The 15,319-nt window shown below is 47.9% G+C and overlaps 1 protein-coding gene across 1 annotated transcript; it reads left to right on the top strand.

The window, feature by feature from the left end:
• The first annotated feature begins 606 nt into the window (after positions 1-606).
• Positions 607-2,584, top strand: LOC135677046 (probable xyloglucan endotransglucosylase/hydrolase protein 7). Its single transcript, XM_065188938.1, has 4 exons — positions 607-846; positions 929-1,029; positions 1,116-1,312; positions 2,054-2,584. The coding sequence occupies exons 1-4, from the start codon at positions 657-659 to the stop codon at positions 2,451-2,453; spliced, it is 888 nt and encodes a 295-aa protein (XP_065045010.1). The 5' UTR covers positions 607-656; the 3' UTR covers positions 2,454-2,584.
• The last annotated feature ends 12,735 nt before the right edge of the window (positions 2,585-15,319 follow it).

Here is a 15,319-nt window from a genome sequence, read left to right as displayed (position 1 = left end):
GTGCGATGGTGTACAACACAGGACGGAAGATGTAGGAGAGAAAGAACTGAGGAAATGTAGTCATGATGTGAGCTGAAAAGATTAGCCTCACATTTGCTGGCTCTGCTATCATTACATGACCCCCCAGAAAATTTCAGAATGAACCAAAAGAAAAGGAAAGATTAGAAACAACTGTTGTAGATTCCAGGATTTAAACTCCCATGCTGCATGCCAGCCGAGCAGGCACACATCAAGCTGTCAGTCGAACTTCCATGCGGCGGCCGTCTCTTTGGCCCAGCCTCATCCACACACAGACCATGGAAGTGGGAGATCATAGACCTTCTCCGTTAACATGGTAAGGTTGTCACTTGTGGAGGAAGCTATTTGCTGCACTCGGGAAGCACTGCTGGTCCCATCCACATTCTACAGGAGCAGCAGCTGTAAGTCCACATTACTCTCGCCTGTGGCCCCATTCTAGGCTGGCATTGAGGCTTTCCATCCAGGTTTCTTTACCAATCAATGCCTCAGACCTAAAGCTCTCAGTCTCACTACCATGCACGGCAGGCTACCTCTGACAACATAACATTAACAAGTTGTACTCTCCCGGCTATAAGTACGTGAACCACGCACCACTCGATTGCCGCAAGCCCAAGCGATCCCACCCAAGCTCAACGGGAATGGCCATGGCCAAGACAGCCTTCTTCCGTGCTGCTGTCTTCGCTCTTCTGCCTCTGCTCTCTCAGCTTCCTCCGTCCATGGCGAGGCCTGCAGACTTCGCGCGAGATTTCCACGTAACGTGGGCTGATTCCCACGTCTCACCGACCGGTGGTGGCGCTGCAATACAACTCCTCCTCGATCGATCCTCCGGTATGTATCTTATCCACTTTCCCCTCCTCTTAGGTTTCCCCGGTCCTCATCGATCCTGAAAACGATGGCGGCTCGTAAAAAGGTTGTGGATTTGCTTCGAAGAATAAGTTAATGTTCGGGCATGTGAGCATGAAGATCAAGCTCATATCCGGGGATTCTGCAGGCACAGTAACAGCTTTCTACGTGAGTTCTCTGCTCATTCTAACCGCTCTCTTGCTTTCGTACGCCGTGCATGGCTAACGACAAACCGGTGGAGGATTTCTTCGCAGCTGAGTTCGGAGACGGATGCCATACGAGATGAGCTGGATTTTGAGTTCTTGGGGAACAGGTCGGGGCAGCCATACACGGTTCAGACCAACGTGTACGCGCACGGGAAGGGAGACAGAGAGCAGAGGGTGAACCTCTGGTTTGATCCATCCGCAGACTTCCACACCTACTCCATACTGTGGAATCACCACCACGTTGTGTGAGTATACCGTACCTCTGCTACTGCTACTACCACTAGGCTTACAAGAAGAAGAAAACCATAAAAATCAATGTCATCAAGGTACAACCTGATTGGTTTCTCTGAGATCTTGATTTGCAAGTATTAGATACTTTCCCACTTCATCAACCCTACGTCATAAAGCTACGACCTGTTTGGTTTCTCTGAGACATGACTTGGTTCAGAGGTGCCCTCCTTTCTGAGGAAAACAGGAAGAGGACCCACCTGAAATTTATCGATCATGAGAGGAAGAACATCACCTGATCCAGTCCGCAAAGAAGCACAAGCAATAATAGCAGGTTACGACAAAGGCTGTGCTGCACTTTGTCAGCATTATTAGCACCTCAAGGCTCTGTGTCGGAAGCAAGGGGCACCCATTCGTTGCGTCACTCACGAAAAGAGAGACAGCCCAGAGAGGAAGGATGCCATCACCAAAAGAGGACAGGCGAAAAGGGTTGCCTCCACCTGCTTCCTTCTGCATGTTGATATTAGATTAATTTTACTTTATATATGGCCTGCTAAACTATCACGAGAATATTTCCACTAGCTTATTTTTAGCTCGGAATGGAATCTCTATCGATGCTCGAACATATAATACACCAAAAACAAACAAAAGAAGGGTGCTTTTCATATTCCCTTCGGTAATGTAGAACGCTCTGTTTATGCGTCACCATGTCTTCACCACCACATGAAACATCAACCCACTTGACTCTCGTGGTGCAGCTTTTTCGTCGATGCCATTCCCATCAGAGTGTACAAGAACAACCAAGCACGCGGGGTGGCGTACCCCGACGCGCAGCCCATGGGGATCTACTCCACGCTGTGGAACGGCGACGACTGGGCGACGAGGGGCGGCCTCGAGAAGATCGATTGGGGCAAAGCGCCGTTCCGCGCCTACTACAAGGATTTCGACATCGAGGCGGCGTGCGCTGCTCCAGCTGGCGGCCTCGGCAGCTGCGCCACCACGGCGGCCAACTGGTGGGAGGCTCCCTCGTTCCAGCAGCTCAACGCGGCTCAGGCCAGGGCGTATCGTTGGGTGAGGGTGAACCACCTCGTCTACGACTACTGTACTGATCGGACTCGTTACCCGGTCCCGCCCCCAGAATGCTTGGCTGGCTACTGAAGGAGACGAAGCTGAAGTGGCCTGTGTGTGTGTGTGTGGGTGAGCAGGACCAGAGAATAATATGATGGATTGATGTAAGGAACTTTAGCCTGTTGTGGTTTTATGCGATGAGAGCTCCCAAGTTGAGACCATGCGTTGACAATGTTCCACATATCAATTTCGTTGACCTGGTCAACCCCTCGCCCCCGCCTCCCCACAGATTATAACATGGGGAGTAGCCAACCTGAAAACTATCATTGGCCATTCCAAGCGAAAGCCCGAGTCATCTCCGGTCTTCGCTCTCTCACCACCTTCTGCGGTCTGTTGCTTTACATTCACACCAAGAGAAGCCATCATCATCATCATCATCTTCTGAGCCCCTGGAATCTGCATCCGAGGATTTCACGAGAAGGATGTCTTGATCTTTCTCGCCACAAGGCATCATCTCAACTTTGGAACAACTTTGCTTAATGTCTGTGGTTCGAACGTTGTTTGAGATTCATGAAACTGAAAGACTTGACTATGGGAATTTTGTTTTGTGGTTGTTTAAGCTCGATCGGTTATGCTACTTGTAATTCTTTCTGGGTTGCATGTCGGTACTGCATTAGCTCATGGCTGCAACTAAGGAAGGAGTGCACCAGAGAAAGAACCCTTATGTCGAGTACCCCACGTAGAAAATGAAAATGCGGGAATCACCATCAAAATCTTCCACCAAATGGATTCACCTTCCTACGATACCCGAGAAGCCTCCTCCACCAAACTATCTTAAGCCGACCATGAGCTCGCGCCATGCCACCAACTACCGAGACCCCAAGCAGCAGAAACAAGTGTTCCGCTGCAAAACCTCGAACACCTGTAAACAAGGTTCGAGCACCATCCTTCCTGCTTCAAAGACCACCCACAGCAAGCAACTCGAAGGAAAGGGCAACAAAAAGCGAGCCGTCATCGTCTAAAGGAAACATGTCTCTGAAACCAAGCTCGGTGAAAGCATCCGAGACTCCGGCAGTTGGGAAAGCTGGTCTTCTACTCGGGAAGGCCATAGGTCATCCAAAGACCACGTCGGAGAGGAGGGAAACCCTTGCCGCCACTTCCATGATCACTGCAGTCAACCCCCGAGGAGGAGGGGAAAAGGTCATAGGCAATGAGGCACAAGACCGGACAAAAGTGAGCATGGATGAAGAAAGTCGGGGGTGTTGCGGGGAACAACTGTATGCCGTGGCCTCGGGGCCGTCGTAGCTTGGTTCGGGTTCGAATGCGGGGGGATCTCGCACGGCGTTCCTCGGGACAGCCGGGGTGGCCGGTTGTAATGGTCCGGGCGGGATGTTGCGTGTGGAGCGAAGTCTTGCCGCAGCGACGGGAAGGTGCGACCTCGCCTTTGTTCCTGCACACAGGTCGGGTCGGTAGCTCGGCCCGACCCCTCCGACGATCAAGTCAGATGATGTGGAAGGGAGTTTTTCTAGCCAAGAAGTCCCCCCCCCTCGTTTAGAACTCGGGGGTATTTATAGGGTAGTTTAGCGTTACCTGATGTGCATGCCTGCGGGAGGCAGGATCGTACCTCTGATGGCGTCTGACATTGCTATTGACGTTGCGTCGGGAGCTGACTTGCCGCAGGGTATGGGCGAGGGTCGGTTGTCGTCCTCCTCTGCCTCGGTCAAGCACGCGGGGTCAAACAGCAATGAAGTCGTTGTTTGAGAGCGAATGACATCAGGGCGTGTCGAATCAGCATTATAGCTCTCCTCCTCGGCCAGAGTGGCGCCCAGGTGAGGCCGACGTCATGACACATCATGTCGCCATTATTACCCCTATCATATTCCCCCCTCGGAAGAAGTTATGCGTCGGTTATTTGCAATTGGGGGGAGTCCGAGGCATGGCTTTATCCCTCGGTGCCGCAGCAGTCTCAAGCGACATGAGGTCGAGCTTCGTCTCGGGCGGTCAAGCGAAAGCGGAGAGCCGAGGAGCACGACGCAGGCGGGCTAGCCGTGCAGGCGAGTCTCGGGAACATGGAGCTAGGGAGCACAACGCAGGCGGGCTGGCCGCGTAGGTGTGTCTCGGGAACATGGGGCCAAGGAGCACGACGCAGGCGGGCTGGCCGCGCAGGTGTGGTCTTGGGCATTATGCGGCCGAGGATCACAACGCAGGCGGGCAGACCACGCAGGCGTGGTCGCGATGGTCATGTGACCGAGTAGCACGACGCAAGCGAACAGACCGCGCAGGTGTGGTCTCGGGCATCGTGCGGCTGAGGAGGTGGCCTCAGGCATTATGCGGCCGAGGAGGTGGCCTCGGGCGTTATGCGACCGAGGAGGTGGCCTCGGGCAGCCTACAGCCGAGGAGCACAGCGCAGGCGGGCCGACCGCGCAAGTGTGTCTCGGGAGCATGGGGCCAAAGCATGACGCAGGCGTGCTGGCCGCGCGGGTGTGTCTCGGGAACATGGGGCGAAGGAGCACGACGCAGGCGGGCTGGCCGCGCAGGTGTGTTCTCGGGTATTATGCGGCCGAGGATCACGATGTAGGCGGGCAGACCGCGCAGGCGTGGTCGCGATGGTCTTGCAACCGAGTAGCACGATGCAGGCGGACAGACCGTGCAGACGTGGGCTCGGGCATCATGCGGCCGAGGAGGTGGCCTCAAGCGTTATGCGGCCGAGGAGGTGGCCTCGGGCAGCCTGCAGCCGAGGAGCACGACACAGGCGGGTCGACCGCGCAAGTGTGTCTCAGGATCATGGGGCCAAGGAGCATGATGCAGGCGGGCTGGCCGCACAGGTGTGGTCTCGGGCATTATGCGGCCGAGGATCATGACGCAGGCGGGCAGACCGCGCAGGAGTGGTCGCGATGGTCATACGACCGAATAACACGACGCAGGCGGACAGACCGCACAGGTGTGGTCGCGATGGTCATGCGACCGAGTAGCACGACGCAGGCGGACAGACCGCGCAGGCGTGGGCTCGGGCATCATGCGGCCGAGCGACACGGCACAGTTTGACGACCCGAGAAGCTACTTGTGTTTCTTTCCCTCCTTGCCTACTTAGCAGTAGCAGGAGTTGGAAAGTTGTCGTATTTGATTTCCTTTCTGAGGGGACTGGTTGCTTTTGCCGCACGCTTTCGGGCATTGAGATTGAGGCGTCAGGGCGTTGCCGCTTCAGCGGGGCTGCCACGTCAGGCTCTCATTAAGGCGGGCCTGTTTTTTGGCGTTTCTGACGTGACGGTTACGCACGTGCGTAAGTGGGCTGCCGCCCATTCTCGGGAGGTGAAGGGGCACTGGTTCTGGCGGGATATCTTCTTTAAATAGCGAACGCCCCGCTTCGCTTTTATCTTTCGCCGCCGAGTTTTCTTCTTCGAGTCTTGCTGTTCCCTTCCTAGTCTTCTTCCTCGCCTCCCGCGTTGTCTTCCCCCTCCCCGTAGCATCTTCCCGTCAAGGCCAGTCAAGATGTCATCCTCTTCTTCTTCCTCTTCTTCCCCTTCCTACGTAGCTGGAGGGGAATGCCCTCCGACATCCCCCGTGGAATCCTCTGACGGGGAAGCAGCGCGGGCCTTAGAGGCCCTGATGTGGCCGCACGACAATGACTCCACCGTGAGTTGGTCATTGTTGGGGGGGCTCCGAGAATGTTACATCATCCCGGAGGACTATATCCTTAGTGCCCCTGACCCGGGACAACGGGCCTACGACCCGGTCACGAAGGGTTTCGCGCTGACCCTAGACACCCTGGAGGCGGGTCTGCGCTTTCCCCTCCACCCCCTCATCGTAGCCTGTATCTTTTTCTGGCGAATTTTGCCGTCCTAGGAGGCGCCAAACTCCTGGCGTTACCTAGTGGTATTCCTGGGGGAATGCTACCATGCCAACGTCACCCCTACCCTCAACCTATTCCTCTCCTGCTATCGCCTCTCCAAAGGTTCGGGGGGTTACTTTCTATCTGCCCGGACGGGCATTCGAGTCGGGGGGGCTCCTTCCAGTAATAAAGGATGGAAGGAGAGGTTTTTTTACATTAGTTGCGCGAAGGAATAGGGTTTTGGGGTTCGGTGGTCCGCGAGGGCGGTCGACAACACTACCCCAAGCTTGAGCGAAGTAGAGCGCCAAGACCTGGGGAGGCTCCGAGAAATTCTCCCCGGCTCCCAGGCTCTCCGGAGCATGACCGAGCAATGGTTAGTAGAAGCAGGTCTTAGCCCGATGCCACTGGGTACGTTAGTAACGTTTGGTTCGGGTGTTCGCGTGGTTCATCCTTGGTACTAACACTTTTCTTATCTCTTGTAGAAATGGTGAAGCTTCGGTCACTCCTCGGGGGCAATGCGTCGCAAGCTCCTCCTCCAGCACCGCTAGTCGACTCGCGGCCCGGCACGAAGGACACCCCAATGGAGATCGAGGTCGGGCGGCCTCGGAAGAAAGCGAATATGGCGCCTTCCAAGGGGGCTGAGACGGGCCCCCGTCGGGGCGAGGCCGGGCCTAGTCGGCGGGTGGCTGGGAAGGGTCCGCGCCCACCCTTTGTTCGTGACTTGTGTCGTTTGCCAGCCGGGGGCGAGGAGCCGTTCCTAGCGCGGTTGGTGGGCGAGATCCCGCTCGGGGAATCCAGCGACCCTCTGGTAGCCCGCTGGGGAGGCCTGTCCCGGGGGGACGGAGTATGGGCCGGAGGGGATGCCTCCGCAGCATTCCTCCGAGGCGCACTTCATCCCGACATGGCTCAGGATTTGTACACTTTGCCCTCGGAGCTCTGCTCAGCAAGTCGGCCAAATCCATGACCTGGGTAAGTACTTCTCTTCTCTTTCCGTTCGGGGCTGTTTGTCTTTTGCTGGCCCGTCTTCTCTTTACAGGGCCTTCATTATGCGATGGCCCTGATAGACAGGGTACGTGATGCCGGCCGAGTCATTGGGGAACTTTTCAGCCATAACGCCGAGCTCCACCGCCAGGTAGAGGAGGTCCGAGCCGGGGCCGGTCCGGAGGCGGTGGCGGCCGTCGAGAAGCGCGCGGCAGAATCTAAGGCGGAGGCGGCTCGCCTTAGGTCGGAGCTCGAGGCTTCTAAGAAGTCGAACGAGGAGCTCCAGAAAACAATAAGGGTGGAGAGGCCCGAGATCTGCCTGTTGAAGGTGGAGGCGGGTGTCCTCAGCAAGAGGCTAGAGGAAGCAAAGGCCGAGGTGAAAGCGGCCTCGGAAATGCTGTCGGTGGAGACTCGTCTTCGACCCGTCAAGGAGAAGGAGCTCCTTGAGGCGTATAAAAAGTCTGAGGAGTTCGAACTTGGGCTAACGCGGACGGCGCGGGTGTCCTTCGAATACGGATACCGAATCGCCACGTCCCGCTTTCGTGTTCGTCACCCTGGCCTCGAGGTGGAGGAGGATCCCTTTACTTCCCACCCCAAGGATCTGGAGGTTGACATGCCCGAGGATGTCCCCTTTGACGATAGCCTGGACTCTCCATCGTAATAAGGGCCCTGTATTCTCCTCTCGTGTGTCGCTTTCTTCTTCTTTCCTTTGGGCAAAAGAAAACTTCTTCCTCTTTAGTCGAAAACTTCCAAGGTTCTGGTCATTCCATGATTCCGGCGAAAACAAACGGAAAATTTTCTTCTCGTGGCTTGCCCGACTTCTTCCTCTTCCTTTGGACGGAGACCTCTTCCCTCGGACGAAAAACTTCATTTAAACGAAGAACCTCTTAAGGTTCTGGACGTTCCATGTTCTCGGCAAAGAAGAACCGTCCATCGTCGTGAGCCGGTATGTACCCCGTTGGACCACCTCGATGACCCGATAAGGTCCTTCCCATTTGGGGGCCAGCTTCCCCCTCGCTCGGGTCGGGTCGCTAACCTCTGTTAGGATCTAGAGCACTAAGAGGGGGGGGGGTGAATTAGTGCAGCGGAAATCTTACAGCAATTTAAAAACCGAAAGGTGTGTTCGTTCAATAAAATCTATTATGATGCAAAAGCCGATTCACAGTTTGTATTTAAGCGCAGTTTGCGTCTAAGCGCAGATTGCGTCTAAGAGCAGTTTACGTCTAAACGCAGTTTGCGTCTAAACGCAATTTTACGTCTAAACGCAGTTTTACGTCTAAACGCAATTTTACGTCTAAACGTAGTTTTGCGTCTGAACGCAGTTTTACGTCTGAACGCAGTAATACGTCTGAACGCAGTTTTGCGTCTGAACGCAGTGTTGCGTCTGAACGTAGTTTTGCGTCTGAACGCAGTTTTGCGTCTAAACGTGGTTTTACGTCTAAACACAGTTTTGCGTCTAAACGCAGTTTTACGTCTAAACGCAGAAACTGAACTTTGAAAATCTTTTTGTGAATGTGCAGAAAGCAGTTCGCAGTTATGAATGGAATCAAAGCGTAAGCGTAAACTACGATGTAAAGATCGTACGAAAACACCGATTTACGTCTCAATGCAGATTCGGAAAGATCTGAACTTAGAGAATCGTTCGTAAAAGCGCAGAAGGCAGTAGCTATATAGGAGGTTTGCAGTAATGATAAAGTGCTCAAAAATAAACGCAAGCCAGAGATTTAGAGTGGTTCGGTCAGTCTTGACCTACTCCACTTTTGGCTTCCTCCACCGATGAGGTTGCCGACGTCAACTAGAGGCCTTCCTTCAATAGGCGAAGGCCAACTGCCCTTTTACAGTTTCTCTCCTTTTGACAGGCTCAGGAGACAACCTTTACAGATCATTTCTCTCCTCTCTTTACAACTCAAGACTTTGAAGAACAGAAAGAGGAGAACTTTTGGACTTTACACAATTTTGAGCTCTTAGAATCACAGAAAAGATTAGGAATTCGGAGTGGATCTGTTGCTTTTCAGTGCTGAATGGGTGGGGTATTTATAGGCCCCAACCCAATTCAAATTTGGAGCTCAAAACGATCAAATCGATCAAATCCCAGAATTCTGGGATCAGGCGGTTGCACCTCTTGACTGGAGAGGTGGCACCGCCTGGCAGAGCTCGAAGACTGAGCTCAGGCGATTGCACCACTCTGCCAGAGCTCGAAGACTGAGCTCGGTGGTTGCACCGCCTGGCAGAGCTCGAAACTTGAGCTCGGTGGTTGCATCACCTGGCAGAGCTCGAAACTGAGCTCAGGCTGATGCACCTCTCTGCCAGAGGTGGTTGCACCTCTCTGCCAGAGCTCGAAGACCGAGCTCAGGCGATGCATCTCCTGTCCAAAGAGGTTGCACCTCTCTGCCAGAGCTCGAAGACCGAGCTCGGTGGTTGCACCTCTTGGCAGAGCTCGAAACTTGAGCTCTGGCGGTGCTACCTCTTGACAGAGGAGGTTGCACCGCCCAGTCTCGCTTGGAGACTGAGCCCTGGGCGGTTGCACCTCTTGGCTGGGGCGGTTGTACCGCCCAGTCTCGCTGGGAGACATATCCTGGGCGGTTGCACCTCTTGGCTGGGGCGGTTGCACCGCCCAGTCTTCGCTAGAAGACATAGCCTGGGCGGTGCTACCTCCAACCCTGGCGGTGGCACCTCTTTCACTATTCCAGCTCACTTGGTTTGGCTCCAAACTTGGTCCAAACCAGTCCGAACTTGGGCCTAATTGGCCCCTACTTGGGTTATAGGATTAACACCTAATCCTAACCCTAATTAACGTGCTAACTATGAATTTAAAGACATTTTCTAAGCTATTACAAAGTCCGCAAGTCAAGACTTCTTCTGGCGAGCTTCCGGCAAACTTCCGGCGGTCTTCCGATGAATTCTCGGAAACCATTCTGCGGACTCCCGGCAAGCTCCTAGACTTCACGATTTGATCTTAGCGAGTTTCAACGAGCTTCGTCGGCAAGCTCCGATCTTTCTCGGCGAGCTCCGCGAACTTCCAACGAACCTTCCGGCGAGCTTCCGAAAAAGCCTTCGGCAAGCTCCCAACTCATTCTCGGCTAGTTCCGGTAGCATTCCCGACGAACCTTCGGACTTCCGTTGAACTCTCGAACTCGCAACAAATCCTTCGCGCTTGACTCCGACACTTTGTTTCGCTTTATGTCTTCATCGTTATCATAGTTAATCCTGCACAACAAAACAAAACTTCGATCGAGACAATTAATCCTAAGCAATTAACCAAGTTGTCCGACATGTCATTGGTCCCTCGACGCTTCGTCCGATTCTTTGGCGCATCATCCTCTCCTGCAGCCTATTGCCCAATCGGCCAGTTGACTCCGCAACTCCGATATCCTTGGCACAATACCCGCTCTTCTTGGCCCGATGCCCGAGTCCACGGCCCGAAGCCTTCTGTCGATACGTCGACCGATCCACCGGCCCGACGTCCAATCTTCTGACACGTTCCTTCGGCACAACATGATTTTCCTGCTTTAATTGTCTCATCCTGATCGAAGCATCCTGCGTCACTCAAAACGCAGATTAAATCATAAACATATATCAAGTAGTTTCATCATCAAAATACGAGATTCAACAATCTCCCCCTTTTTGATGATGACAACCACTTGATGACGGAGTTAAACTTAACTCCCGGAGTTTAAACAAACTCCCCCTATCAATATGCCATATTGATAGAACCTTGAATTCAAACTGAATTCAAGTCATTGCAATATTCATCATGAATACTTGCAACACGTCAACATGAACATATGCATAAACTTTATGCATCACATGTCATGTCATCAACATACTTCTCCCCCTTTGTCATCAACAAAAAGGAGAAGTATCACAATTAATCGTTTGTGTGTGATATTGGTTCAACTCATTGTATGAAAATCATAATATCAAGTTTTATCATCATGCAATCTTGTAGCTAGAAGATGTAGCAAGTGTTACATCATGCTTAGAACATTCATGCTATCAAGTTTTAGATATGCAAGTTTTATAGCATATAAGATAGCACTTTTGGTAATGTTCAAGATAGCAAGTTCTACATCATGCAAGCTAGCAAATTAGAGATGTTCAAGAAGGCAACTCTTGCTTCTTGAAAATTTTGCTCACTTTGCTAGATGCGCAAGTTAGCATTTTTGCCTCTTGAGATAGGCAAGATAGCACATTTGCTTCTTTTGAGATAGCAACTTTTTGCTTCTCTTTAGACCAACAAGCTAGCAATTTTTACGATATACAAGTTTCACAATATATAAGCTAGCAAAAATTTCGAAAGCAAATGCAAGATAGCTTTTTTGTGTAAGCTCATGATTCTTGCTTCCTATTGCAATGTGCAAATTGCAAGTTTTGCTTCTTGAGATATTCAAGATAGTGATGTTCATGAAGACAATTTTTCTTCTTGAAATAAGCAAGTTAGCAATCTTTGCTACTTAAAATAGGCAAGCTAGCAATCAAGTTTTTGCATCTTCTTGACTTGTACAAGCTAGCTATCTCCCCCTTTGTCATTGTAAAAAAGAAAGAGAGAATACAGTTTTGTAGTTCTCTTTTCCTTTTACAACGATTTCAAAATCATGACAAATGATGAATAATCAAGTTATGAATGTCAAGACAATTTTTCATCATGAATATTTTATCATTGCATGCATCATTATTGAAGTATTACATGCATGATATCATATCACCATTCATAATTACATTAATGTTTCAATATAACAATTTCTTCTCAAAATGTGTAACTTGGCACTCATAGCATTTTAAATCATGATTTACATTATATGCAATACATCACATCATAATTAGAAAGCACAAGTATTGCATGCATAATTGCACATCATAAATGTTTCATATCATGATGGTATCAATTTTGTCAAATTATATCCTACCATGCATGATCAAAACTTCTCCCCATTTTATCATTGAAAACAAGAAGAAAGTAGGGGGAAGAGCATAAAAGTGTTAAATATTTCAATCATTTCAAAGCATTTACATCATAGATCAAGTCATGATTCGTGATTCATCATAAAGCAAGTTAGTTTTCAATCATCACATAAGGCTTTTAAGGAATTTTTGAAACATAGAAGAATGATTAATTTAAGCATACAATGTTTCAATCCATGAATACCACAAGATATTATTTGTGACTTCAATTTTGCAAGATCAAGATTATGATTTAGATAAAACTTATTCAAATCAAATCATTAACTTGAAATTCATAATCAAGTCATTAAAATTAATTTCGAGATTCACAAAATATCATGAAATCATTAATCTCGATTAGATGGGAAAAGCATTTTTTTTTTTTAAGAGATTCTTTTTCATCTAAGCATGCCTTAGTCTTTATATGCCAAATTAAGATAAGCATGAAAGTTCAAGACATAAGGCAAATAAATCTTGTATTATGAAATATATGATATCAAGGCTCATGATTCATTCGAAAAGATATAGTACAAAGAGCAACTTGAAACATTCTTATCAAGATCACATTTTAAAATATTCCAAGTTTCAAGATATCAATATGACACTTCATTGAATTGCATTTCATTTGAAGAAACCCTTTTTGATAAATGTAGGGAGCATAATGAACGATCTTGATTTATAAAGAGCTTCATGTTATAATTATCAAGATCATGATTATGATTATTCTCTTTAGCAAAGAATCACAAAAGCACTTTATTTTTGCATAAGAAATCTCATTGTATTATGATTTATAAATTCTTTTTCTGCACATGAATCATAGGAGATATGAATGTGAAACAAATCTTTGCAAGCAAACACACTATCATTCATATTTCAAGATGGAATTTATAAGCAGGAATCATTTCATCAAATCTATTTTAGAAAAATATTTTTTATAAGTGTATGAGAAAATCTGATTGTTAGGATATCAATTGTTAAGTGAATCCGAGAATGAAATTAACATTTTCATATATTCAGACATGATTTTTGCTATAGATCTTGAAATTAAATCAAGAAGATTAAACAAGCTCATGATCATGGATAACTTAAAATCTCATGCATAAAATTGTTAATAACCATTTAATATTACATCTTTATGCATTACTTTAAATCAAACGTGATTTCATTCAACAATGTTAATCAAACATGATAAACATTATTACTTCTTAACCATGATCAAAATCATTTTATTTGTTTATCATGCAATATTATCATTTTCGAAATTATCAGCATGATCATAATTTTTTGTATTTTTATTTTTAAACATGTAATTTTCAAGAAAATTAATTCTAAAAGAAAATATATCATGAAAGCATCAAGTAATTTTAAAATAAACCAAAGGCATTTTAATTACCTCAGTGTCGTAGGCTAGTAAGGCGTAGTTTGCCGCCTTGCTTTTGTTGACTTTCTCGTCTTCAGATGAGCTCGATTCATCCCAATTTTTGTTCTTCTTCTTGCGTTTAAAGCAAGTAGTTCCATTCTTTTTGCTTTTTAATTTTCATTTCATTTGTAGTTTAAGTTCACCATCACTTGAGCTTACGCTCGAGTGGTCTTCAAATGTTCTATGTCCCAAATCCTTCCTGTTCTTTGGAAGGTTGGTTTGTTCATCATTGTCCTCATCACTTGAGTCATCGCTCAAGTGGCATTCATTTGTCCAGAGTTCCAAATCCTTCCTGTTCTTTGGAAGGTGATTGTGTTCAACATGTTCATCATGTGCATTGTGCACCATTTCATATGTCATCAATGAACCAATTAGTTCTTCAAGTGGTAAGTTGTTTAGATTTTTAGCTTCTTGTATTGCAGTTACTTTTGAATCCCACTTTTTAGAAAGAGAACGCAAAATCTTGTTTACGAGTTCAAAATCCGAAAAATATTTTCCAAGAGCTCTTAAACTATTGACGACATCCGTGAAACGGGTGTACATGTCGCCTATAGTCTCGCTTGGTTGCATTTGAAAAAACTCAAAATCATGCAATAAAAAGTTAACTTTCGAGTGTTTGACTCTACTAGTTCCCTCGTGCGTGATTTCAAGAATTCGCCAAATGTCAAAAGCCGTTTCACACGTAGAAATCCGATTGAACTCATTTTTGTCCAATGCGCAAAATAAGGCATTCATAGCCTTTGCGTTTAAAAAAAAATTCTTCTTCTCCAAATCCGACCATTCGTTCATCGGTTTGGAGGGAAGTTGAAAACCGTTTTCAATGATACTCCATAAGTCTAAATTCGTAGAAATCAAGAAAACTCTCATTCGAGTTTTCCAATAAGTGTAGTCAAATCCGTTAAACAACGGTGGACGAAAGACCGAAAAGCCCTCTTGAAGAGCCATTTCTCTCGGGTGTAAATCCGAAATGAGAAATACCCCGCTCTGATACCAATTGTTAGGATCTAGAGCACTAAGAGGGGGGGGGGGTGAATTAGTGCAGCGGAAATCTTATAGCAATTTAAAAACCGAAAGGTGTGTTCGTTCAATAAAATCTATTATGATGCAAAAGCCGATTCACAGTTTGTATTTAAGCGCAGTTTGCGTCTAAGCGCAGATTGCGTCTAAGAGCAGTTTACGTCTAAACGCAGTTTGCGTCTAAACGCAATTTTACGTCTAAACGCAGTTTTACGTCTAAACGTAATTTTACGTCTAAACGTAGTTTTGCGTCTGAACGCAGTTTTACGTCTGAACGCAGTAATACGTCTGAACGCAGTTTTGCGTCTGAACGCAGTTTTGCGTCTAAACGTGGTTTTGCGTCTAAACGTGGTTTTACGTCTAAACACAGTTTTGCGTCTAAACGCGGTTTTACGTCTAAACGTAGAAACTGAACTTTGAAAATCTTTTTGTGAATGTGCAGAAAGCAGTTCGCAGTTATGAATGGAATCAAAGCGTAAGCGTAAACTACGATGTAAAGATTGTACGAAAACACCGATTTACGTCTCAATGCAGATTCGGAAAGATCTGAACTTAGAGAATCGTTCGTAAAAGCGCAGAGGGCAGTAGCTATGTAGGAGGTTTGCAGTAATGATAAAGTGCTAAAAAATAAACGCAAACCAGAGATTTAGAGTGGTTCGGTCAGTCTTGACCTACTCCACTTTTGGCTTCCTCCACCGATGAGGTTGCCGACGTCAACTAGAGGCCTTCCTTCAATAGGCGAAGGCCAACTGCCCTTTTACAGTTTCT

Source organism: Musa acuminata, chromosome BXJ1-1, assembly GCF_036884655.1.
Source record: "Musa acuminata AAA Group cultivar baxijiao chromosome BXJ1-1, Cavendish_Baxijiao_AAA, whole genome shotgun sequence".
In the NCBI taxonomy this organism is placed as follows: Eukaryota; Viridiplantae; Streptophyta; class Magnoliopsida; order Zingiberales; family Musaceae; genus Musa; species Musa acuminata.
This window is presented reverse-complemented; position numbering and strand designations above follow the sequence as displayed.